Source organism: Dendrobates tinctorius, unplaced genomic scaffold (assembly GCF_039654945.1).
Source record: "Dendrobates tinctorius isolate UK_male_01 unplaced genomic scaffold, ASM3965494v1 ptg000250l, whole genome shotgun sequence".
NCBI classification, from domain to species: Eukaryota; Metazoa; Chordata; class Amphibia; order Anura; family Dendrobatidae; genus Dendrobates; species Dendrobates tinctorius.
In genome coordinates this window covers 51,765,008-51,788,376 of record NW_027361917.1, presented here as the reverse complement: position 1 = coordinate 51,788,376, position 23,369 = coordinate 51,765,008, and the positions used below count along the sequence as shown (strand labels likewise).

The 23,369-nt window shown below is 45.9% G+C and overlaps 1 protein-coding gene across 5 annotated transcripts in view; it reads left to right on the top strand.

Moving 5' to 3' along the window:
* The window catches only part of SYNE1 (spectrin repeat containing nuclear envelope protein 1), a 591,877-nt gene that overhangs the window by 452,677 nt on the left and 115,831 nt on the right, over positions 1 to 23,369 (top strand). For all 5 annotated transcript variants that reach the window (XM_073557690.1, XM_073557686.1, XM_073557687.1 and 2 more), the window contains 9 exons: positions 1,889 to 2,008; positions 2,116 to 2,316; positions 2,526 to 2,699; positions 4,135 to 4,266; positions 5,415 to 5,611; positions 6,200 to 6,332; positions 7,490 to 7,672; positions 8,768 to 8,917; positions 17,518 to 17,694. In XM_073557690.1, the coding sequence (XP_073413791.1) occupies positions 1,889 to 2,008; positions 2,116 to 2,316; positions 2,526 to 2,699; positions 4,135 to 4,266; positions 5,415 to 5,611; positions 6,200 to 6,332; positions 7,490 to 7,672; positions 8,768 to 8,917; positions 17,518 to 17,694 (1,467 nt within the window). The remainder of the gene's footprint in view (positions 1 to 1,888; positions 2,009 to 2,115; positions 2,317 to 2,525; positions 2,700 to 4,134; positions 4,267 to 5,414; positions 5,612 to 6,199; positions 6,333 to 7,489; positions 7,673 to 8,767; positions 8,918 to 17,517; positions 17,695 to 23,369) is intronic.

Here is a 23,369-nt window from a genome sequence, read left to right as displayed (position 1 = left end):
AAGAAGATGTATGTAAACTTGAATGGACTTGCCTCTCCACCCACCAGCAGTGCAGAATATCCACAATTCCTTACTTCACATATCACTCCACAACAAGAGAATTGAACCTGTATTGGCTATGACAAGAGAGCCGCATCAGGATGAGCCACCTGGCAGGCAACATCGGAAATACTACTTCTGCCGACCACTTCATAATAATGATGACAGTATCATGTTATGAACTCAGCTTCTATATATGCTTTATATTTTATCTACAATGATATATTACATTCCGTCAGTAAGACAATCGAAGAGCATGTCTGACGGATGTTTTTTTGGCCCACCCTAATTTTTGTTGTCGTTGGCAGTAAGACAGAGCAGTTACAGCAATAAGATTGCAATAAGTCATGGTTTTCATGAGCATATTATATATATATATATATATATATATATATTATGCACGTCGCTTAGTTACCCGCAGTGTATCTTAGTTACTAGCGCGCTGATGCAGGGAGCTGGTAACCAAAGTACACATCAGGTTTCTAAGGGGCGCGCGGCACTTAGAAACCCGATGTGTACCTTGGTTACAAGTTCCCTGCATCAGCGCGCTGGTAACTAAGGTACACATCGGGTTTCTAGGCACCGCGCGCCCCTTAGAAACCCAATGTGTACCTTGGTTACCAGCTCCTGCTCGCTGGTCTCCCGCCTGTCACGCGCAGCGATGCGTGCTGGCCAGCGGGAGACCAGCGACCCCAAAAATGTCCAGAGGTTTCCACAACGATCAGCGATACCCGACAGGGGGGCTGATCGCTGTCACACACAGCGATCTCGCTGGTGAGATCCCTGTTGCGTCATAAAACTTGAGACTCAGCAGCGATCTCGCTAGCGAGATCGCTGTGTGTGACGGGGGCTTAAAGCCATCTGTCATATCTTCCCTTTTTACTGCGTAACTGATGGCATGTAATATATTGTATATAATATATGAAGCATATGTAGAATCTGAGTTCATAGCTTCATATTGTCATCATTATTATGTAGTGGTCGGCAGATGTAGTTTCGCGCTGGTGTCCTGGGTCACATTCCCACCAAGCATAACATTTGCGAGGAGTTTGTATGTCCGATATAAGGAAATCATTCATAAACTCACTGTCTCATAGTGAAGCACAGAAGAGGAGTGACGTTTGAAAACCCAATAAAGTCACAAAGGTTTCAACAGACATTAAAAAACAATCCAAGTTTATTTATTTTGTCATATTGCTGCTAATATTTTATTAGTCCTAGTTTTGAATTGTAATTTTTCATTAGCATCCTCCAGATTCCCCATTGAATATTTTCTGCCTCCTCTTCTAACCTGACAGATCCTGTGAGTACCTACAAAGCTGTTAGATACTGATCACTCAGGGAAAAGTGAATTAAATTGCCAGTGGTGCAAATTAATATAGATAGGAGAGGTGCCCAGAGCTAAAGTGGTAATTTTCAGGAAAATGTACGTTTTCCTTTAATATAATGAGGCTAAAACAAGTAAGTAATTTTTAGCCCGTTAGATGGTGTTTAACCTCTGTGTCATAAAGAATATGAGTAAATGGAGGAAATTACCGGTGGTCACTTTCTATTTATAAAGAATAGGTGAATGTCCTTTTTCATCTTCCTTCTAATCAAATGCTTTTATCAATGTGCAAATAGTGGATATGAATTAAAAATTCTAGTGCGTTATTTGTTAATCACGTCCGTAAGAATTGTCTTCATAATTAGTTCTAAATCGGATTAATGTGGGGTATCAGAACGGTGTGAGAACCTGGGTCCACTGGAGGAGCAATTGGTACCCTGGTGCGAGCCAATCCCACTTTGAAAGTAGTCTTATGAGACTTGTTACCACACCTAATTTCCCTGATATTATTTTTTCCCACAGGCAATAATTCAAGCAGAAGATAGCTTAAAAGAACTGGATACTGAAATTGCAGAGTTGAAAAAATGTGGAGACAAACTGCAGGTGGATCAGCAATCCATGCAAGAGCTATCCAAACTTCAGGTAATGAAAAGACAAACTTACTTTTCTCATTTGTGCCCAAAATGTAAAAAAAACCCCTTCATTTAAAGCCCTCCAGTGTGTAGAGCAGTAACATATTCCCTCTCTAGGACACCTATGATGAACTTATGATGGTCATCAGCTCTAGGAGAAGTGGTCTGAATCAGAACCTTGCTCTGAAGAGTCAGTATGAAAGAGCCCTGCAAGACCTGGCAGATCTAATTGAGACTGGACAGGAGAAGATGTCGGGTGGAAAGAAATGCATTGTGTCTTCCAGACACGAGGTCAACGTTATGTTGGATAAACATAAGGTAAATGAATAATCCTAAAACATTAATAACCACAATCATTATACTATTTTATACAGTATAGATCTACTGTCCATCCTAGACAGTTATGTGTACATGACCCTTGGTGGTATCTAGCTATGAACTATATTAACAGCCCCCCAAACCTGCTAATAAGATGGAATCTTGTCACATATTGGTCTGCATAAATACGTGTTAACATCTTTTTCCAGGAGTATTTCCAAGGATTGGAATCACACATGATCCTCACAGAAACTCTCTTTAGGAAAATCAGCAGCTATTCTTCACCCAGAGAGTCTCAGCACCACTCAGACTTGATGGCAAAGGCATCTGCAGTACTAAAACAGTCTCACAAAAGGGGTGTAGAGCTGGAGTATATACTTGAGGTAAGAGGATTTGTATCACCTAAATTACACAGTATTATATGTTGTCAGCACAAAATATAGAAATGAAATAAAGTGAGAACAGTTCTCTGGATCTTTTTGATTCATTGTTTTGCTTTTCGTCTGGTTCTCGTTGTGCTCTTCGAGAATCTACGGTTAAATATGTAGATAAATAGCGAGCATATGGAAACTGAATTACTGTCCTGTTCTGGACTAATCCAGGATTGGAATATATGCCAGCAAACCTATAACTGTTAATGCTTCTTCCCGGACAGTCCATGTGTTTTTCCATTTTACGATCTATGAATTAAATAAAGTCACCATTCCCAAGGTCACAATTTGAGGATGAACCATATTGGCCAATATTTTCGGGACACTTTTACATTGTGGTATTGTTGCTTACTGAAAGAAATAAGCAAAGAAATCTTTTATTGCCATACTAAGTTGTTATTAAAGGGAATTTGCCAAATGATTTTACAACTGAAACCATTGTTATGGATTTATATGTCCTAGAACAATACTAAACATGATTTCTTGCTTTGTATTAATCCCTTTCGTCATCACTGAGAAATCATCCTTTGATACCATAAGCAAATTAGTCTGGAAAGGCATTGAGGGTGTGTCATTGCACTCTAAGTGACACCCCCCGGTACACATACAAGCTAAATTGCATGTGTCTTCCAAACATGACTTCTCAGTATTGGCTCATCTGATTACTAGGAAACAGTTTTAATTTTTACTGTTGTTTAAGGCCTTTTATGACCATACCACTAGTGAAATCCTGCTGATGGATTCTCCTTGACTCTAGGTTCAAATGTATTTAATTCACTGCGTCTGAATTTTCTTTTATTTTTCTAAAAAAACAGGTTTTAGATGGAACCCCCAATTTTGCTAGTATGTTATGGTAGACTGAATCATTTTGTACTCTATTTGTCCTTTGTTCTGTTGGGGTCCAACATTTTAGGTGAACCCATAAGCATTGACTACTATACTATGGTGTCGGCCTAGAAAAAGGTTGAGGCCAAAGTGAAGCATTCTGCCTTATTATACTAAATAGATCTTTTGGTGGCGCTATTTAAATCATATTTTGAGGGAATTTTGATGAAAACCACAATCCAGTGCTCAGAATATTGTGCAAATGTTGGCTAGGCCTAAGCTGCCAAAGTCGTATCAGAGTCAGACAAACTTGTCGTTAGGGATGTTCTACTTAACAAGCCAAGTTTTACAATTGGATTAGCGGCATATCCCATCAGACCAGAAAGAGGATGGGCATCAGACCCTCCATACTGTCATACACTGATACAATTAGTCCGTGTAGAGTATAAAATAGCAATTAGCAATTCACAGATTTTTATGTAGTACCGTATTGCTTGGTTTTATACTATTATATTTTATCTCATATTCACAATTTACAAATTTATTCAATTGACATCTGTAGACATGGATGATGCTGGAAGACAAGTATCTAGAACTGAGAAGACAGTTGGAGTCAATTGAAAGTAACATACCAGTTGTGGGTCTTGTGGAAGAATCTGAAGAAAGACTAACAGAAAGAATTGAACTGTATCAGGTATTTACATAAAATATTCTGTGTTTTGTGGATTATAAGATGCACCTAGAGGAGGAAAATAGAAAAAAATGGAAGCAAAAAATGTGGTTATGATGCACTGTTATGGGGGGATCTGCTGCTGACACTGCTATGGGGCTAATGTCCCCAAATTCTGTACTAATGTCCCCCATCCTGGTCTATATGTGGTCCATCTTTGTTCCATCCTGGTATACGTGATTCCTATCATGGTATACATGGATCCCCATCCTGGTATAAATGGATTCCCATAATTGTATACAGTATATTATCCCCATGCTGGCATACATGGCCCCCCATGCTGGCATATATGGCCCACATGCTGGCATATATGACCCCCCCATGCTGGCATATATGGCCCCCCAATGCTGACATTTATGACTACCTCATGCTGGCATATATGCCCCTCCTCCATGCTGGCATGAATCCCTATATATGGCAACCCATGCTGGCATATATAGCCCCCTGCATGCTGCCATATATACCCCCCCCCCGCATGCTGCCATATATGGTCTCCAGCACGCTGCACACATAAAAAAAAGATTCTACTCACCTCTCCATTCCCTCGCAGTGCGGCGTCCATTTCTGAAGACGGCAACTGACTTCAGCATGTAAGTGGCGCAGCACTTCACATCACTGCCATGTGCCCTGAAACTGTTGTCAGCTGCTAGAATATTCACTACTATGGGCATGGAGATCTGTGAATATGATCGCCCAGCTGCTGCAGGAAGCCGGCAGCTGCAGCTAACACTGTGCCCACTATTAAAGAAAATGCATATGCACTGCTTTCCACGCCCATAGTACTGCCCACCTCTTGGCTCTAGCTTCAGCTTAGAGAGGTGGATAGAATTAAAGGTGTGGGAAGCAGTGAATATACATTTCCTTTAATAGCGGGCACAGTGTTAGCCCCAACTCCTGCCTCCTGTGACCCTACTCCTACCACCTGTGACATGCTCCGCTGCTGCCCCCTCCCCACAGCAACAGCAAGGTATATTCTGACTATTTGGGGCATATAGTCCCAAAATAGGGTGCTTATTATTTTCTGATCAGAGCTAGATATAGCAACTAGTTTTGTCTAAGTCTACTATTAATAAGTAATATATGTGATGCCTTTCCATCCCAATTATCCACAGTGCTTTAGGTCAAGCTTAGCAGAGCACCAGCCAAAACTTTACCAGGTCTTGGAAGATGGAAAAAGACTTTTGATGTCTGTCAACTGTCCAGAACTGGAAGGCTTGTTGAGTCAATTGGGTGAACAGTGGCTGAGTAACACCAGCAAAGTGTCCAAAGAACTGAACCGATTGGAGAGCATACTCAAGCACTGGACAAGGTACTAACAAATGAATAACAATTTTTATTGAGCCAAGATGTTCATAAATCTTGATGTAAGGTGTTGAACCTTGGAAACATACAGAATATGAACATCTCTTGGAGGCATTTCTGTTGCTTAAATGCATGTGTGTTGGACTACTTAGAATTTTTGTGATTGATTGAGATTTATTAAAAGTTTTGCACCATTTGCCATGTATATAAATATGTGTCTCTATGCACAGTACAGTATAATATGCATTTAAAGAAGAAAAATTTAGGTAGAGAAAATCCTTCCCAAAGGTATACTTAGTCTTCAATTTTTACAATGCTTGTAAAGATGATTGTTAAATAATAAAAGCCTCGTCTCTGACATAATTGGATTGTAAAGGAAAGGGCAATTTAAAATATTGTCATTAATACATTTAATTGACTCACTAATAGTATATCTATTGTATGACTAAGCATTGACGCTTCATAGTATACTTCAAGGCACAGCTCCTCTTAGAGAATTGGATAGGGATCTGTGTGGGGTCCCACATTGATAATTGCATAGATGCTTTGTGTATATATAAAAAAAAATCTTACTGAGATAAGTTTCTCCTTTTAGATACAAAAATGAGTCTGCCGAGCTTCTTCATTGGTTGCGTTCTGCAATGGACAGGCTGGATTTTTGGACTGAGCAATCTGTCACTGTCCCTCAGGAACTGGAGACAGTCAGGGATCACCTGAATGCTTTCTTGGTATGTATGACAAATAATCTTCTTCTATACTTTACATTTAGATGATCAGGATGGCACAATTCCTCCTTACTACTTCTGTAGTAGGAATAGATGCTGACTTCAACAGATTACCGTACAAGTAGACTTCTCTTACTTTTTACCAATATTAAATACGTACTCAAAGCGTAGAACAAAGATATAAGAGGGATATTTCATCATACATAAATTCTTGCCATAGTGCCAATACAATATAATATCATGCAGATTATCCTGTAATAGTACCAATGCAATGCAATATAATATGATGCCAAGGTATGTATGTGGAATTTATCAATATACATTAGTTCCAGTGTGCACTACATGGACTTATGAGAAGCATTATACAGTACCTTGGACACTGAATGCTCTGTGGAAGTTCCTGGAGATTGCACGTCCGCCCTGACGCGCGTTTTGGTCCTACTTTCGTCAGGGACCTATATAATATTTAATACAGTTGGGTTACATTTTTGAGTGAATCCTACCTACACAGCAAGTGAATTGCAAAGTTACTCTGTTAAACTATTAAGTCCCCGTTTATCATTTGTATTTTTGTTAATGACTTTTCTTTTTTGTCTTGTGATATTCATTGCTGTTTTTTGTACCAGATTATTCAAAACGGCACACGTATTGATGAATTTTGCACAAAACCAAAGGCGCACTTTTATTTGTCTTTTGCCTTTTTTGAACTTTTCTAAAGCAAACAGTCACCACACCCTTTAAAATGTTGCATGTTGGTCTTCAAGTGCCCAGAAATATAACGAGAAAGATTTTGTACTCCACTAGGGTACTATAACATACAAATTTGGTGACATTTCAAAAAGTCGCAAATGCTGAATTAGGCTAAAACAATTGAAAATGGAAAATCATGCCCATAATGTAAAAAAAGAAAAAAAACCAAGTAAACTTATCTGAAAAAAGGGGCAAAGTAGATAATGAACAAGGTGCAAATAAAAGATGCAAAGCCAATGAAGAATTGGGGCCACACTCTCCGGTTATCCCTGTTTTTACATTCTGAAACTAGTAATAGCGATTGATGCTGGAAAAAGTTGCATTTATTTTTAAAGCTTTTCAGAAACAATTCAGCATAAGCATAGTTATGTCACATGTAAGTTGTGTTATTTGTACTTCTATTATGGCAGGAATTCTCTAAAGAAGTTGATGCCAAATCCTCATTAAAGTCATCTGTCTTAAGCACTGGAAACCAGTTGCTTCGGCTAAAAAAGGTGGATACAGCGTCACTGCGCTCAGAACTTGCACAAATAGATAACCAGTGGACGGAGCTCCTCACGCACATCCCAGTAGTACAAGAGAAGCTTCATCAGGTAGGATGGAATCATGTTGGGGATATAGAGCTTTTTGTCATTAATACATGTCCAGCAGCTTTTCTTTTGTTCCAAATATGGGTCACATGATGCAGAGAATATGTACGATGGCGTGATCATCCAGACCCAGTCCCTTAGTACTCTGAGCCATGCTTCTGTGGGTACGTGACACAATGACACATCCATGGATACAGTTTGTAATGTCCAAAGTCATTGAATGCACCAGCAGTATAACAGGCTCTTGTACCCACCACATGGCTTTTCTTTCTTTCCGTGGACCTAATAGGAACCAGCATGGACCAAGCAATTGAAAGCAATCTCTAGGATTTCTCTTAGCTATGGATAATTTCCATCAATTTATGAGTGGCAGTAATCTTTAAAGAATACTTGTCACCGGGTCAAATATCACCAGTTTTTGTTCTTTTACTCCCCTGAGTATTGAGTATTTTGCTTTACAATCCGCCATATGGTTCCAGAGATATGGACCTTTCTGTTTAGTGCTAATGTTTATGGTCTTTAGAATGGGGCGATTTTAACAGGGTAATTATGCAGTGAAGCCTGAAGACTCCCCCTGAAAAAACTGTGTGCTCCACTGTCTTGGAAAAAATTATAAAAATTAGCACTAAATAAAAAGACCCATATCTCTGGAGCCATATGGCGGATTTAAAAAAAAAAAAGCATTATACTCAGGGAAAAGGCATAAAATAAAACACTGTCCTCATTTTACCCAGTGGAAGGACCTCTTGAAATACTATTTTTCTTTACATTTTTATTAGTTGCTAGAGGTTCAGGATTTTGTTTTCAAATAATAGCCATTTTAAACAAGCAGCGTTGCTGTATAAAGCATGGGGAAGCATCAAACAGTGTGCGAGTGGATCACTATATCTGTTCTATAGTCTTTGCCCCCCCATGAATAAAAAGAAGCCAGCACCAAGAAAAATAAATGGTAAAAAAGTAGAAAGGGTAATGCAAACAATAAAAATCTCACAGGCCTTCCTAGTAATGTAGAGTGTATGGCGGTATAATAGAAATGAGTGCAGTACTGTGTATTTGTCATACTGTGGAGGAAGATTGCTTCTAAGTGTTTGTTTGTAGCTACAGATGGACAAACTCCCTTCGCGACACGCCATCACCGAAGTTATGACTTGGATTTCGCTGATGGAAAACGTTATCAAGGAGGACGAGGAGAATATCCGGAATGTTGTGGGCTGTGAAGCCGTTCAGGAATATCTTTTGAAGTACAAGGTAATGACTGGGGAAAGATGGAAATATGTGCTACCCAAAGTAAAAAAGGAACACAACCCCATACAGGGGAAGTTGTTACTGCCGCTACACCACTTCTATATTTTTTTTTTGCTTAACAAGTCACAAACTATGGCACACAGTGTTTAGAAGGGGCAGGGCACTTGGTCTGACAAATTTACTATGATTTATGCCAGAAAGTGGTGGAAATTCTAGTGAAAATCAGATTTGTATTTCTGACGCAAGTAGGCGAGCTGCAAATTATAACGTGTGCAGCTCTGCCTGATGTCTGTTCAGATTTCTTCCAATGACCATGTTCACACCGGCCATTACACAGACAAAAACTAAGACAGAAACAAAATGAAGATACACACGTGGTCAAAATTGTTGGTACTCCTCGTTTAATGACAGAAAAACCCACAATGGTCACAGAAATAACTTAAAATCTGACAAAAGTAAAAATAAATAAAAAAATCTATGAAAATGAACAAATGAAAGCCAGACATTGCTTTTCAACCATGCTTCCACAGAATTTAAAAAAAAAATAAAACTCATGAAATAGGCCTGGACAGAAATGATGGCACCCTTAACTTAATATTTTGTGCACAACCTTTTGAGGCAATCACTGCAATCAAACGATTCCTATAACTGTCAATGAGACTTCTGCACCTCTCGACAGGTATTTTGGCCCACTCCTCAAGAGCAAACTGCTCCAGTTGTCTCACATTTGAAGATTGCCTTTTCCAGATGGCATGTTTCAGCTCTTTCCAAAGATGCTCAATAGGATTTAGGTCAGGGCTCATAGAAAGCCACTTCAGAAAAGTCCAATGTTTTCCTCTTAGCCATTCTTGGGTGTTTTAGCTGTGTGTTTTGGGTTATTATCCTGTTGCAAGACCCATGACCTGTGACTGAGACCAAGCTTTCTGACACTGGGCAGCACATTACTCTCTAGAATCCCTTGATAGTCTTGAGATTTCATTGTACCCTGCACAGATTCTAGACACCCTGTGCCAGATGCAGCAAAGCAGCCCCAAAACATAACAGAGCCTCCTCCATGTTTCACAGTAGGTACAGTGTTCTTTTTTGATATGATATGCTTCATTTTTCTGTCTGTGAATATAGAGCTGATGCGCTGTGCCAAAAAGTGCCACTTTTGTCTCATCTGTCCATAGGACATTCTCCCAGAAGCTTTGTGGCTTGTCAACACGTAGTTTGGCAAATTCCAGTCTGGCTTTTTTATGATTTTTTCTCGTTCGCCTTATTGGGGGACACAGAGACCATGGGTGTATGCTGCTGCCACTAGGAGGCTGACACTATGCACAAAAAAAGTTAGCTCCTCCTCTGCAGTGTACACCCCACCGACCGGCAGGGAATTCCTCAGTTTAGCTTAGTGTCAGTAGGAGGTGGACACAGGTCTTTAATTAGACCCATATCTACCTCGTCGTGCGTCGTTCCTTTTCAGGTTTTCCCGGAGGGATACAGTGTGAATGGTCACATCTGTACTCCCACAAGGAGTCTGTGAGTACGGCGTGTACTGCCACCCCGTATCCTCACAGTTCTCCGTAGCAGGTCCACCAGCCTTCCAGGCGGACGCCAACACGAAGATGTGTCAGCGATCCAGAAGGTCCTCGTCGCCAGTCTCCCACCCACTCGCCTACCAGAGCCTGTCGGTTGGTTGAGACGCAGACTCTTCATGTACAGGTACTTTCCCGGGACGGGTAAGTATGGGGACCCTTTGGCCTGCAGCATTCCTCCCCGAGGGCACGTTTGCAGTCTCTTCCCTGGAGCAGGGTTCCGGTGGCGCTGCGAACTCCTGCGCCCATCCTACTCCTACAGCCAGCCCCTTCACCGTCCTCTTCTACCCCGACACTCCGATCGGGTATTTCAGGGCCCTCTCGCGGCGGCGCTCACTTTGCGGCACCTCTGCGGCGACCCCGTGCTGACAGGCGGCCGCCGCTACTAATTTAGGCCCCGGCTTCTGTCGGGCCTACCTTAGCGTCGCGGCCCCGCCCCCGCCCCTTCTAAGCGGGCTTCTCTCCTGCCCGTTCCAGGCCCTCCCATCGCCCTTCTCAGCCTGTTCCTGGCCAGGGGCGGCGCCAGATTCAGCAGGCGCTTAGCTCCGCCCTCCCTCTTCCCCTGGGAGCGCGTTTTCCCTGTTTCCTCTCAGGCGGTCACCATCTTTGCAGCCGCACAGCCAGACGCCCCTGTCAGCCGGATATCGCTCCCTGGGCCTGTCAGCCGGATATCGCGCTGTCCTGCATCTGCAGAGAGGTGGATACCTTCATCTCTGGGGTCACCGGACCGTGAGTAGCTCTGCATCTGCAGGCTGACACCCTTCTCTGCACCCTGTCCCCCAACCTTCCGGCACTACCTCAGGTTTCACTATGTCTAACTCCAAATCTGACCGTAACCGCCCTGCGGCTCCCCCCTGCACTCTAGTCAAGTTCTTTGCATGCTCTTCTTGCAATCGCAAAACTTCCCTCAGGTCAGTCCACTTCCCTCTGCCTGGATTGTAGCAATCCTATTCAACCTGACGCCGCCCAGGAGCCATCTAGGGTCCCAGGCGAGTGTGAACCCCCCCATGCCCGGCTGGGCCTCGTCTCTATCACAGTCAGTGGCAGACCTCACCAGGGTGTCTCAGTCCGTAGTAGCCGTTCTGGATAAGTTACCCCTGGACACCTCTACAGGGTCCAGCAGGCCTCAAGAGGTTCCATCTGAGTCGGCCAGCGTTAGTCGCAAAAGACCCAGGCAGGATCTCCAGCCGGAATCCTCTCTTCGCCCCATGTCACCACATAGTCCTTCTCGGCAGCCTCCCTCCCGGGCCTCCTCTCCCAAGTCAGGTGAAGCGCTCTCGGACAGGTCATCTGAGGGGATCTTAGAGCTGGATTCGGACCAGGATGCGAACATGAGGGTTACAGTACAGAACCTCATTGCAGCAATCCATCAGACCTTCGACATTGCTGACCCCCCTGCGAAATCCTCAGATCAAGAGGTTTCGTTCAGACGGGAGGAAACACCCTCCAGGTTATTCCCTTTACATTCCGAGTTTGGAAAGATTTTTACCAGGGAAAGAGGAGATCCGACCAGACGCTTTCAAAGAGGAAAGCGTCTCGGCGTTCTGTAGCCGTTTGCTAAAGGGCTCACGGACAACTGGTCTTTCTCCCCCTCGGTCGACCCGCCCGTGTCCAGGCTTTCTACCAACATGGTTCTTCCGCTTTCAGGCGTGGCGTCTCTAAAGGATTCTAATGATAGGATTATAGAATCCCTAGCGAAGTCAGCCTTCGAAGCGGCTTCAACGGCGGTATGCCCAATTTTTGCTTCATCTCGGGCAGCAAAGGCCATAGCTACTTAGGCAGAGGATCTTCGTCAGGGCATCCTAGAGAAAGCACAACCAGATCGATTGGCCGATCTCGCCAATCAGATTTCCCATGCGGGGGATTATCTGCTTTCTGCTTTGGATGCCGCATCCTGCGCAGTTCAGGAGTCAAGTAACATTGTGGCAATCCGACGTACAATTTGGCTCAAGGCCTGGCAGGCGGACCTGTCTTCTAAAAAGTCTCTTACTAATCTGCCTTTTCAGGGAGGGTGCCTCTTTGGATCCCAACTGGACCAGATTATTAAGGACGCCACCGGTGGCACGAGTTCTCTCCTGCCTCAGTCCAAGCCTCGCAGACCTCCACTAAGGCGTCAGTTTCGACCCTTTCGGGCTTTCCGCCGTTTCAATACGGCGGAGAACCCATCCAACCAACAGAGACTGCAGGCGAGCCAAGACAGAAGGAAAGTTTCCTTCAGGCCCACTCCTTCCTGGCGATCCCACTCTTCCCAGGGCAGACCATCCAGATCCAGATCTGGACGGTCTACATCGGCATGACTATCGTCGGACTCCCGAGGGTCCCTTCCAATTGGGAGGTCGACTTCTCTTCTTCAGGGACATCTGGCTGGCCTCAGTAGAGGACGCTTGGGTCAGGGAGGTTGTATCGTCAGGATACAAGATAGAGTTCGTCTCTCTTCCACGGGATCGTTTCTTCGAATCCCGTCCTCCAAAAGATCCAGCTTTGGTCCCGGGGTTCTTTACGGCCATCGACTCTCTCCTTAGTTCGGGGGTGATTGTGCCCGAATCGGAGCGGTTTACAGGGTTTTATTCAAACCTATTTGTCGTGCCGAAAAAAGACGGAGCGGTCTGACCCATCTTGGATCTCAAGCTGCTCAACAGAGAGTCCGTCTTCGTCACTTCCGGATGGAGTCGGTTCGTTCGGTAATCGCTTCCATGGAGGAGCAGGAATTCATGTGTTCAATAGACATCCAAGATGCCTATCTACATGTTCCCATATTCTACGAACATCAGAAGTTCCTGCGTTTTGCGGTTCGCCAGGAACATTACCAGTTCGTCGCGCTGCCCTTCGGTCTCGCCACCGCTCCCAGAGTCTTCACGAAGATCATGGCTGCGTTGATGGCCTTGTTGAGGATCAGAGGTCTCGTTCTTTTTCCGCACCTCGACGATATTCTGATCAAAGCTCCCTCTTTCCAACAGGCACGCCGAAGTTTGACGATCGTCCTAGACACTCTTTCCAATTTCGGGTGGATCGTCAACAGGAAAAAGTCCTGTCTGGTTCCTACTCAACGTCTTGTGTTTCTGGGCCTCCTGTTCGACACTCACCGCTCAAGGGTCTTTCTCCCACAAGAGAAGATTCTCTCCCTGCGGCAGGATGTACAATCGCTGCAGACCACACGATTTCCGTCCCTCCGAACAACCATGAGGGTCCTGGGAAAGATGGTGGCGGCGATAGAGGCAGTTCCCTTTGCCCAATTTCACGCCAGACCTCTCCAACACGCCATTTTGTCGAGGTGGAACAGGTCGGCTCTGTCCCTGGATCGCCCTGTTCGTCTTTCATGCCGGATCAAGCGGTCACTCAACTGGTGGTTGACGTCACCTCTCATCCTCTTGGGGCGGTCTTTTTTTCCCGTTCACTGGCAGATTGTAACAATGGATGCCAGCCTCCTCGGCTGGGGTGCAGTGTTCTGCCATCACACTGTTCAGGGTCGTTGGTCGACTCAGGAATCTGCTCTGCTGATCAACGTCCTAGAGATACGAGCAATCCATATGGCTCTCGTCCACTGGGAGAGGCTCCTCAGGGGCCTGCCTGTCCGGATTCAGACAGACAATGCCACAGCGGTGGCATATGTCAACGGCCAAGGAGGGACACGGAGTGTCTCAGCCCTGGCAGAAGTGTCCAAGATCCTTCAGTGGGCAGAGATTTCGGTACCGACAATCTCCGCGGTACACATTCCCGGCGTAGACAACTGGGCCGCCGATTTTCTCAGCCGCGAGGGTCTCGCGGCAGGAGAGTGGTCCCTACATCCGGAGGTATTTCTTCAGCTCTGCCGTCGTTGGGGAACCCCGGACGTCGATCTGCTAGCTTCTCGCCTCAACAGGAAAGTCCCACAGTTTGTATCCAGGGATCGAGATCCTCTCGCAGTGGGCGCCGACGCTCTGGCCATTCCTTGGTCGCAGTTCGAGCTCCCCTACCTGTTCCCTCCCCTGCCTCTTCTTCCCAAGCTGTTGAAGAAGATCAAAGCAGAAGGAATTCCAGTCAGTCATTCTCATCGCCCCGAATTGGCCCAGAAGGTCTTGGTTCGCGGACATTGTCAACCTTCTTGCGGACGCCCCCTGGAAGCTTCCAGACAGGGCAGATCTGCTGTCTCAAGGCCCGATTTGCCACCCCAATTCTCGGCTGCTCAATTTGACTGTTGAGACCGAGGTTTTGAAACGAGCAGGATTCTCTGGTCGAGAATTTCATACCATGATTCGAGCCAGGAAGCCATCATCTTCCAAAATTTACTACCGTACTTGGAAGGCCTATTTCACTTGGTGTGAGGCCAATAACATTGCGTCCATGTGCTTTTCGCTCCCTTCCGTTCTGGCGTTTCTTCAGGCAGGGCTGGATGCGGGGCTTGCTCTCAGTTCCTTGAAGGGTCAAGTTTCAGCGCTGTCCATTTTATTTCAGAAGACGTTGGCCTCCCGCCCTCAGGTCAAAACCTTTCTTCAGGGCGTGGCTCACACGGCTCCTCCGTATCGAGCGCCCGTGGATCCATGGGAGCTTAATCTGGTTCTTGAGGTTCTGCAAGGTTCTCCTTTTGAACCTCTCAGGGATGTTTCCCTTTCTCTCCTTTCTTGGAAGGTAGCTTTTCTGGTGGCCATCACTTCTATCCGGCGCGTGTCAGAATTGGCGGCTCTTTCTTGCCGCTCTCCTTTCTTGGTACTTCACCAGGACAAGGTAGTTCTGCGGCCTCCGCCCTCTTTTCTTCCGAATGTGGTGTCCTCCTTTCACCTCAATGAGGATATTGTTCTGCCGTCCTTCTGTCCGAGTCCAACTCACCCTCAGGAGCGGTCCCTGAACAAGCTGGATCTGGTCAGGGCGATGAGAGTCTGTCTAGGATGACTGCCTTGCGAAAGACAGACTATCTTTTCGTCATTCCAGATGGGGCGCGGAAAGGTCACCCGGCTTCCAAAGCTACTATTGCTTGCTGGATCAGATCGGCAATTTTGGAGGCCTACCGGGTTAAGCATCGAGTGGCCCCTCCGGGGATCAGAGCGCACTCTACCCGGGCAGTGGGTGCTTACTGGGCGGTACGCCACAGAGCTTCCGCGCTGCAGCTTTGCAAAGCTGCAACCTGGTCTTCGGTTCACACGTTTGTGAAATTCTACAAGGTCCACACCTACGCTTCGGCGGACGCCAGCCTAGGTAGAAGAATCCTGCAGGCAGCGGTGGTGAGTCCACTGGCCTGATGGAAGTTTGTTTCCCACCCCAGGGACTGCTTTGGGATGTCCCATGGTCTCTGTGTCCCCCAATAAGGCGAACGAGAAAACAGGATTTTTGGGTTGCTTACCGTAAAATCTGTTTCTCGGAGCCTTCATTGGGGGACACAGCACCCTCCCATGTTCTACATCTCCTGTTCTTACTTTGGTTGATTGGTTACAGTTGAGTTGTTTGTTCTGTTTTCAATCTATTCTGTTACTTCTCCTTCTGCTTTCTCACTAACTGAGGAATTCCCTGCCGGTCGGTGGGGTGTACACTGCGGAGGAGGAGCTAACCTTTTTTTGTGCATAGTGTCAGCCTCCTAGTGGCAGCAGCATACACCCATGGTCTCTGTGTCCCCCAATGAAGGCTCCGAGAAACAGATTTTACGGTAAGCAACCCAAAAATCCTGTTTTTTCAACAATGGTGTCCTCCTTGGTTATCTCCCATGAAATCTACTCAGGCTCAAACAACGACGGATGGTGTGATCTGACACTGATGTTCTTTGAGCTCGAAGTTCACCTTTAATCTGTTTAGAAGTTTTTCTGGGCTCTTTTGTTACCATTCGTATTATCCGTCTCTTTGCTATGTCATCAATTTTCCTCCTGTGACCACGCCCAGGGATGTTTGCTTCAGTCCCATGGATACCCACCATATCACCAAACAGCAAAATGAGTATCTGTAGCCCTCTATACAGGCCCACTCACTGATTCCAAGATTGTAGACACCTGTGATGCTAATTAGTGGACACATCTTGATTTAACATGTCAATTTTGTCACATTATTTTCAGGGGTACTATCATTTCTGTCCAGGCCTATTTCATGAGTTTTATATTTTTTAAAAATCTGTGGAAGCATGGCTGAAATGCAATGTCTGACTTTCATTTGTTCATTTTCATAGATTTTTTATTTATTTTTACTTTTGTCAGATTCAAGTTATTTCTGTGACCATTGTAGGTTTTTCTGTCATTAAAAGAGGGGTACCAACAATTTTGACCACGTGTGTATACCCTGCTGTAAGTAATACAAATAGTGCATATAAATGACATAGGGTACTTAGTAAACGCCGAGATAAAAAACTCCTCAAACACTCACGTGTGCACATGGTCCAAGGTCTGATTCATGTTGCACGTACGTGCTGAATTTGTTTTTTCACAGATCCAACACATACCCATTGTCATCTATGGTACTATTCACATGTCTGCATTTTTATACATAACGTATATACGTTCAAAACACAGAGACATGTTCGTTTCTTTCCAGCTGCATGGATGACAATGGCCAATACAAGTCTATGGGTCCGTGAAAAACACGTACAGCACATGGGTGGCATCAGGGATTCCACCATAGCAAACATAATTTATCACTTTCTATTTAAGTTGTTTTAAGGTACTGTCACACTTAGTGATGTACCAGCGATCCCGACCAGCGATATGACGCGGTCAGGATCGCTGGTGCATCGCTAAGTGGTCGCTAGTGAGCTGCCACACAGGCAGATCTCACCAGCGACATCGCAGGGGTCGGGGATCGCTACTTACCTGTCAGACGAGGCGATCCTGACGTCCTCCCGCCCGCGTCCATGCGTGGCTTGTCGTCACAGCAGGAAGCGCAGCACGAAGCTGATGACGAGAAACAGTCCAGGACGTTCTCGCGCGATCAGCGATAACCAGCGGGGGAGTGGTCAGAGGTAAGTATCAGACAAAACCAGTGACGTTATAGCGATATTGCTAGCGATATCGCTTAGTGTGACAGGCCCTTTAGGAATCTTTTGACAAACTCTCTTGACAAATATTTATTTTCTTTCAGGGATTCAAGATTGACATCAACTGCAAGCAACTGACGGTGGATTTTGTGAACCAGTCTGTCCTTCAGATTAGCAGCCAGGATGTGGAAAGTAAAAGAAGTGACAAAACGGATTTTGCTGAAAAGTTGGGAACTATGAACCGGAGATGGCAGATCCTGCAAGGTTTAATAACAGAAAAGGTAATTACTTTACAAAGGTTCTCCACTAATGTTCACATAGTACAATAGGAAAATTATAGAGATGAAAGACCAATGCCCTACAGGTAAGCCAACAGGCCCCACATTTATGAGCGTGACCGATGAACTCCTGCTCCATGCACAGCGCAATGTTGCACACGGGGCAACACACGAAGCAGTGCTGCAGCAGCAGCTAAAAAGTCGGATTTCACTCTGACCAATGTTAATCTATGATTCCCTGCTCATCTGCGATTTTTTTTCTCAGCTCAGATCGGGATGAGAAAAAAATTGCAGCATGCTGCATTGTCCTCATATCTCGGACAAGACTCGCCAAGGCAAGTCAATGGGTGCAATAAAAAAAAAAATCACACGGCACTCGGACCATGCGATTGCCATGTGATTTTTACACACTCGTGTCCTTGAAAACCTGACATTTCATCAGCCGCGTACAGTAAAATCACAGCATGACCCAACAGGATAGAATAGACAGGATACATATAAACACATAGAATAGATAAATATAAATATGTGAGTCACATATATAATGAGTACCCTGCTTGTGTAGGTTACTGTACATGTGCTTTTTTTTACTAAATAAATTATTTTGTGATATAAATGGTGTGGGATCCCCCTACATTTTATTAACCAATGAAAGGAAAGCGGACAGCTGGAGGCAGATGTTTACAGCCTGGGAAGGAGGTAATACCCATGGAGCTTCCCAAACTATTAATATCAGCTCACAGTGGTATATTTAGCCTTTCCTGGTTATTAAAATGGGGACCCCGAAAAAAATGAATTAGAGTCCTCCTATAATTAATAACCAGCAAAGGCTAGGCAGACAACTGTGGGCTGATATTTATAGCATAGGAAGAGGACTTGGATCTTGGCCCCCTCCCAGACTAAAAACATCACCCCAGAAATGGCGCATCCATAAGACGTTCCAAATCTGGCACTTAGCCTCGGACTTCCCATTTGTCCTGGTGCGATGGCAAGTGGCATGATAGTATTTGGGTTGATGCTTTGTATTGATTGCTGAAATCAAGCCCAGGAGTTAAAAATAGAGAGGTGCCTATAAGATGCCCCCATTACTAACCCCATATTCAAATTATAAAAAAGTAACACCCAGAATAAAGTACCTTATTTGAAATAATTACACAGACTCCTTTAATGAATCTAAATTTCCAAAAAACGTGTATACTCATCACAAATCCCAATCCACTGAAGCCAATGTCCCCTGTAAAAGAATTAAAATAATAGACAACCATATTTCTCGCCTGTCCGACGAAAAGATAATAATCCAATTGTACCGTGACGGGTCTAGCTCTGCAACATCTAGATGGCAGGCTGAATTGTTGCATGATGCGATTATACAGCCTGCCATCCAACAGAGACACTGAGCTGTACGTGCTTATTCAGCTCAGTGCCTCGCAGTGATGTGGTGACGTTGAGCGGGGTTAATATCCAATGAACTCCTTTCACCTCACTGACGTCATCGCAGGCGTGAGAAAGTTATCACGCTTGCGGTGCCATCAGAAAGGTAATCAGAGTTCAGAGCCAATGACCTCAGTTAAACTCAATAATGCTGGTGCGAGCGCCGTTATAACTTTTCCTACGGCTCTCGTGCTGACGTAATTGAGGTGAAAGGAGTTCATCTGCTCTGAACTGTGATGACCTTTCTTTTGGCACTGGGAGCGTGCATGTACTGTAAACTACACTTGCGAAGAACTGATTATATATCTCCCTCACATATTTATATCTATCTATCTATCTTTCTCTATCGCTTCATTGGGGGACACACGAAACTGTGGGTGTATGCTGCTGCCACTCGGAGGCTGACACTATGCACAAAAAAAGTTAGTTCCTCCTCCGCAGTTTACACCCCACCGACTGACACTAGGATATTCAGTTTAGCTTAGTGTCAGTAGGAGGTGGACACGGGTCTTTTGCTAGACCCATATCCACCTCAGTGTTTGTTTCTTTTTAGATGGGTCTTCTTACTCTGGAGGGATACAGTGTGAAGTCACAACTGTACTCCCACATAGAGACTATGAGTACGGTGTGTACTGGCACCCCGTATCCTCATATATCTATGTGGCAGGACCCTAACTCCTAACAGAAGAGTGTTTAGGCGATCTGAACATTGGTCCTTGCCCCTGTCTCCTGCCCACTCGAGCCTGTCAGTTTCAGGAGACATAGATGTCTGAATGGAGAGTTATGGAGCGCCCCCAGGGTCTCGCCAGGTCGGCGGGGTACTCGGAGCCAGGCCCGGTGGATTTCAATGGGAGTTGTCACGGTAGCTGTGACCCGGTCCGTGGCCCTGGGCGTCCATTGTAAAAGGGGAATGTTGAGTGTGTGGATGATGATTAAAGTTTATTAGTGAATGATTCGTGACGCCACCTGTGGTGTTCGGCAATGAAGTTGTTAAGCCGATACTGCAGACAGATCCTCTGGGACAGATGGTGTGGTGCAGCAATGATGTTGTGGCCCTCCACAGGTAGGGCAGTAGTCCCAGGGCAGTGTAGGTGAAGAGATAGGTAGGAGACGTAGATGGTGCGGTGTCAGGCTCAGCGATGTAGCAGTGCTGAGTATGTTGGCCCAGGAATAAGTGGAGGACACCAGGGCATGTAGTTCCAAAGCTTTACTCACAGTCTGTGATGCATACAGGTGCCCGCCTCAGTGCCATGTCCTCCGGGTCAGGGGCTCAGCCAACCACCCGGCATGATGAAGTACTCTGTTCCAACACTCCGCCAACATAATTGCCTTTCCTGAACGTCTCCCTTTTGCGCCTATAGTGAAGTACTCTCAGTACTGAGTTACACTGGAGTTCCTCCTGTCAGATGTTCCTATGAACTCTACTTGTACGGCAGACAGCTGTAGCCTGCTTCGGGGACTCCTTGCTACTAAGTCCCGGCTCACTATCGTTGCTGTTGTGCCCCCAAGTCTTGTGTGGGAATAAAGTGGTGACAACTTCTATTCCTCCGGTGTCTGCTTCAGGACCATTAGTATCCGTACAACCTCGGGGACCGGACCCCGCCTTGTGCTGTGAACTTGGGAAGGGTTCTGCTCTAACCCTGATCCTTAGTCCTCCTCTCCTTACGTTCCGTACTAATCCTTCCTTCTTATGGAGAGAGTCAGGCTTCCCATCAATGTCTCTTTCCTGTGCCAGCGGACCCAGGTCACTGAGATTGGCTGCAGCACTTCTTTCATCCATCCCACTCAGGGGATCTTCACTCCTCCACTGACTCTGTCAGACTAACTAAATCCTAAACTCTTCCCGATCTTTTGGTGCAGACTAAACTCCACCCGCCTCCCAGCACTCTTCGTGTTCCAAGTAGGGAGCCACCAATGGGTGCTTTGCTACACTACTATGTTGTGTGGGATGCAGGTGTTGGAGCGTGGTCAGGTGTCTCCACCTTACCTGGATGTGGGGTACCACACCTCAGGAGGAGGTGCAGTACCTCTGTGGCGACTGAACCCTCAGGGGCGCCACAGGTACATCTCCGTTTCTTCTCTCTGTCTGGTGCCCAAAGGTGTCGGGAGAAGATCTGGATAAAGAAAAAGATAAAGCAGAGATAAAGAAGAAAAAAAAAACAGAAGGATGAAGATAATGTAAAGATGGAGGAAGATGACAGAAGATGGTTGAGTTTTACTGCCCCCCTATCCCCCATAGTTGTTTATTGTTAGAGGGTTTGTAGTTAGAGGGGCCTTCTTTTTCCCCTTTTATTCAGAGTCTGTAATACAGAGGCCTTCCTTTTAGATATAGGCCATTTTTGATCTATAGGGGGACTGTTTCCCCCTTCATAATGGGTTGCCTGAGAGGCCTCCGCTCTGCCCTCCCCTGTCTCCGGGGCCTGAGTTATAAATTTAGACCCCGGCTTCAGCGCTGCCTAACTCCAGCAGTTAGCTCCGCCCCTTCTCAGCATCTTCGAGCGGGCTTTTTCCCGTCCGTCAATAGCATGCCCTCTCCCTTCTTATTTGCGGTACAAGCTCTGCCCACTTCCCAACTGTTAGCTACACCCACTTCCCGGTGATAGCTCCGCCCACTTCCTGCCCAGCTGAGCAGGCTTTTGAACTTTTGAAAAAAATGCCTCCTCTTCTCTCCTTCTGCACGTGCTTTCTCCCTGCGGGCCCTCCTCTTCCTCCCTGCCATTGCCATTTGCGGGCATCCGGTCCCAGAAGATGGCATCTCTGCAGGGAACTCTCATCTCCTCCATGATCATCCTGCAGCCCTGGTTGTCTCCTCGAGCACTATACAGTCCGGAAGTAGACCACAGGACCTGCATCTTCCTGTGAGTAGCTCTGCTCTGCAGATTGACACTCTCCTCTGCAATCTCCCTTTGTCCCCTAACCTTCTGGCACCAGTTGGTGGGTCTGCTCCTTATCATGCCTAATCCTAAAGAACAGTGCTCTCCCCTCCTGCCTCTCCTCTGCTCTTGTCAGACACTTTGTTTGCACCTCATGTGATTGCAAACTCCCTTCAGGGTAGTCCTCTCCCCTCTGTCAGGACTGCAGCAGCCCCCCATGCCTGCTATCCTGGATTCCTTTTTTGCCACATGAGAGAGTGGTGCCCCATCTAAGTGTGGGCTTCCTCTCTGTTGCAGTCGGTCATGGACCTCACCAAGGCTTCGCAGTCCCTGGTGTCTGTCCTTGACAGATTTTCCCTTCCTACCTCCGCCGTTACTCACAGGACTCTCCGGCTGTGCCTACCTTCAGGGGCTGTAATAGATCTAGTCAGGAGTGTCGTTCTAGTCCTTCCTCCCGCTCCCTCTCACCCCCTGACCTCTGCCGATGGACGTATTTTTCGTGGTCCTCTTCCCTGGAGCCTGCCATGGCAGTTTCGGATGTACTGTGCAAGGATTACTCAGACCCGGACTCTCACCGGGCCTCTAAGAGGAGAGACATGGTCCAGAGCCTCATTGGGGCTGTCAGCCAGACATTTAACATTAAGGATACTGCTACGAAACATTCAGAACATGCGGTTTCGTTTAGACCGTCGAGACCAGCTCCTAAGATTTTTGCCCCTCATAGAGAATTTGAGGAGGTACTTTCCAAGGAATGGGAAAACCCAACCAGCCGCTTTCGCAGAGGGAACCACCTCGGCATCCTAAATCCCTTCTCCCCTGACCTCACTGCTAACTGGACCACTTCTCCGACTGTGGACCCTCCGGTTTCCAGATTATCCACCAATACAGTCCTCCCTCTTCCGGACAAAACATTTCTCAAGGACCAGTGACAGGCTCATAGAGTCCTTTTCAAGGCCAGCTTTTGAAGCGGCTGCCTCTTCATTCATCAAGTTGATAACAGCATGGGCTAATCCACTCCATGAGGGCATTCTTTCTGGAGCCCGACCGGAGGAATTGGCCGAACTTATGGACCAAATTGCTCATGCAGGGAAGTACATAGTATCCGCCTCCCTGGACACTGCTTCATGTGTTAATTGGGCGTCCAGCAATATAGTGGCCATCCAAAGGACCATTTGACTTAAAGTGTGGCAGGCGGACTTATCCTCAAAGAAGTCCCTTACCAACTTGCCTTTTCAGGGCTCCCGTCTGTTTGGCTCCAAGTTGGACCAAATTATTAAGGAGGCGACTGGAGGGACGAGTTCTCTCCTTCCTCAGGCCAAACCTCACCGTTCTCCTTTGTCACATGAGTTTCAGTACTTCCAACGTTTCCCTTCG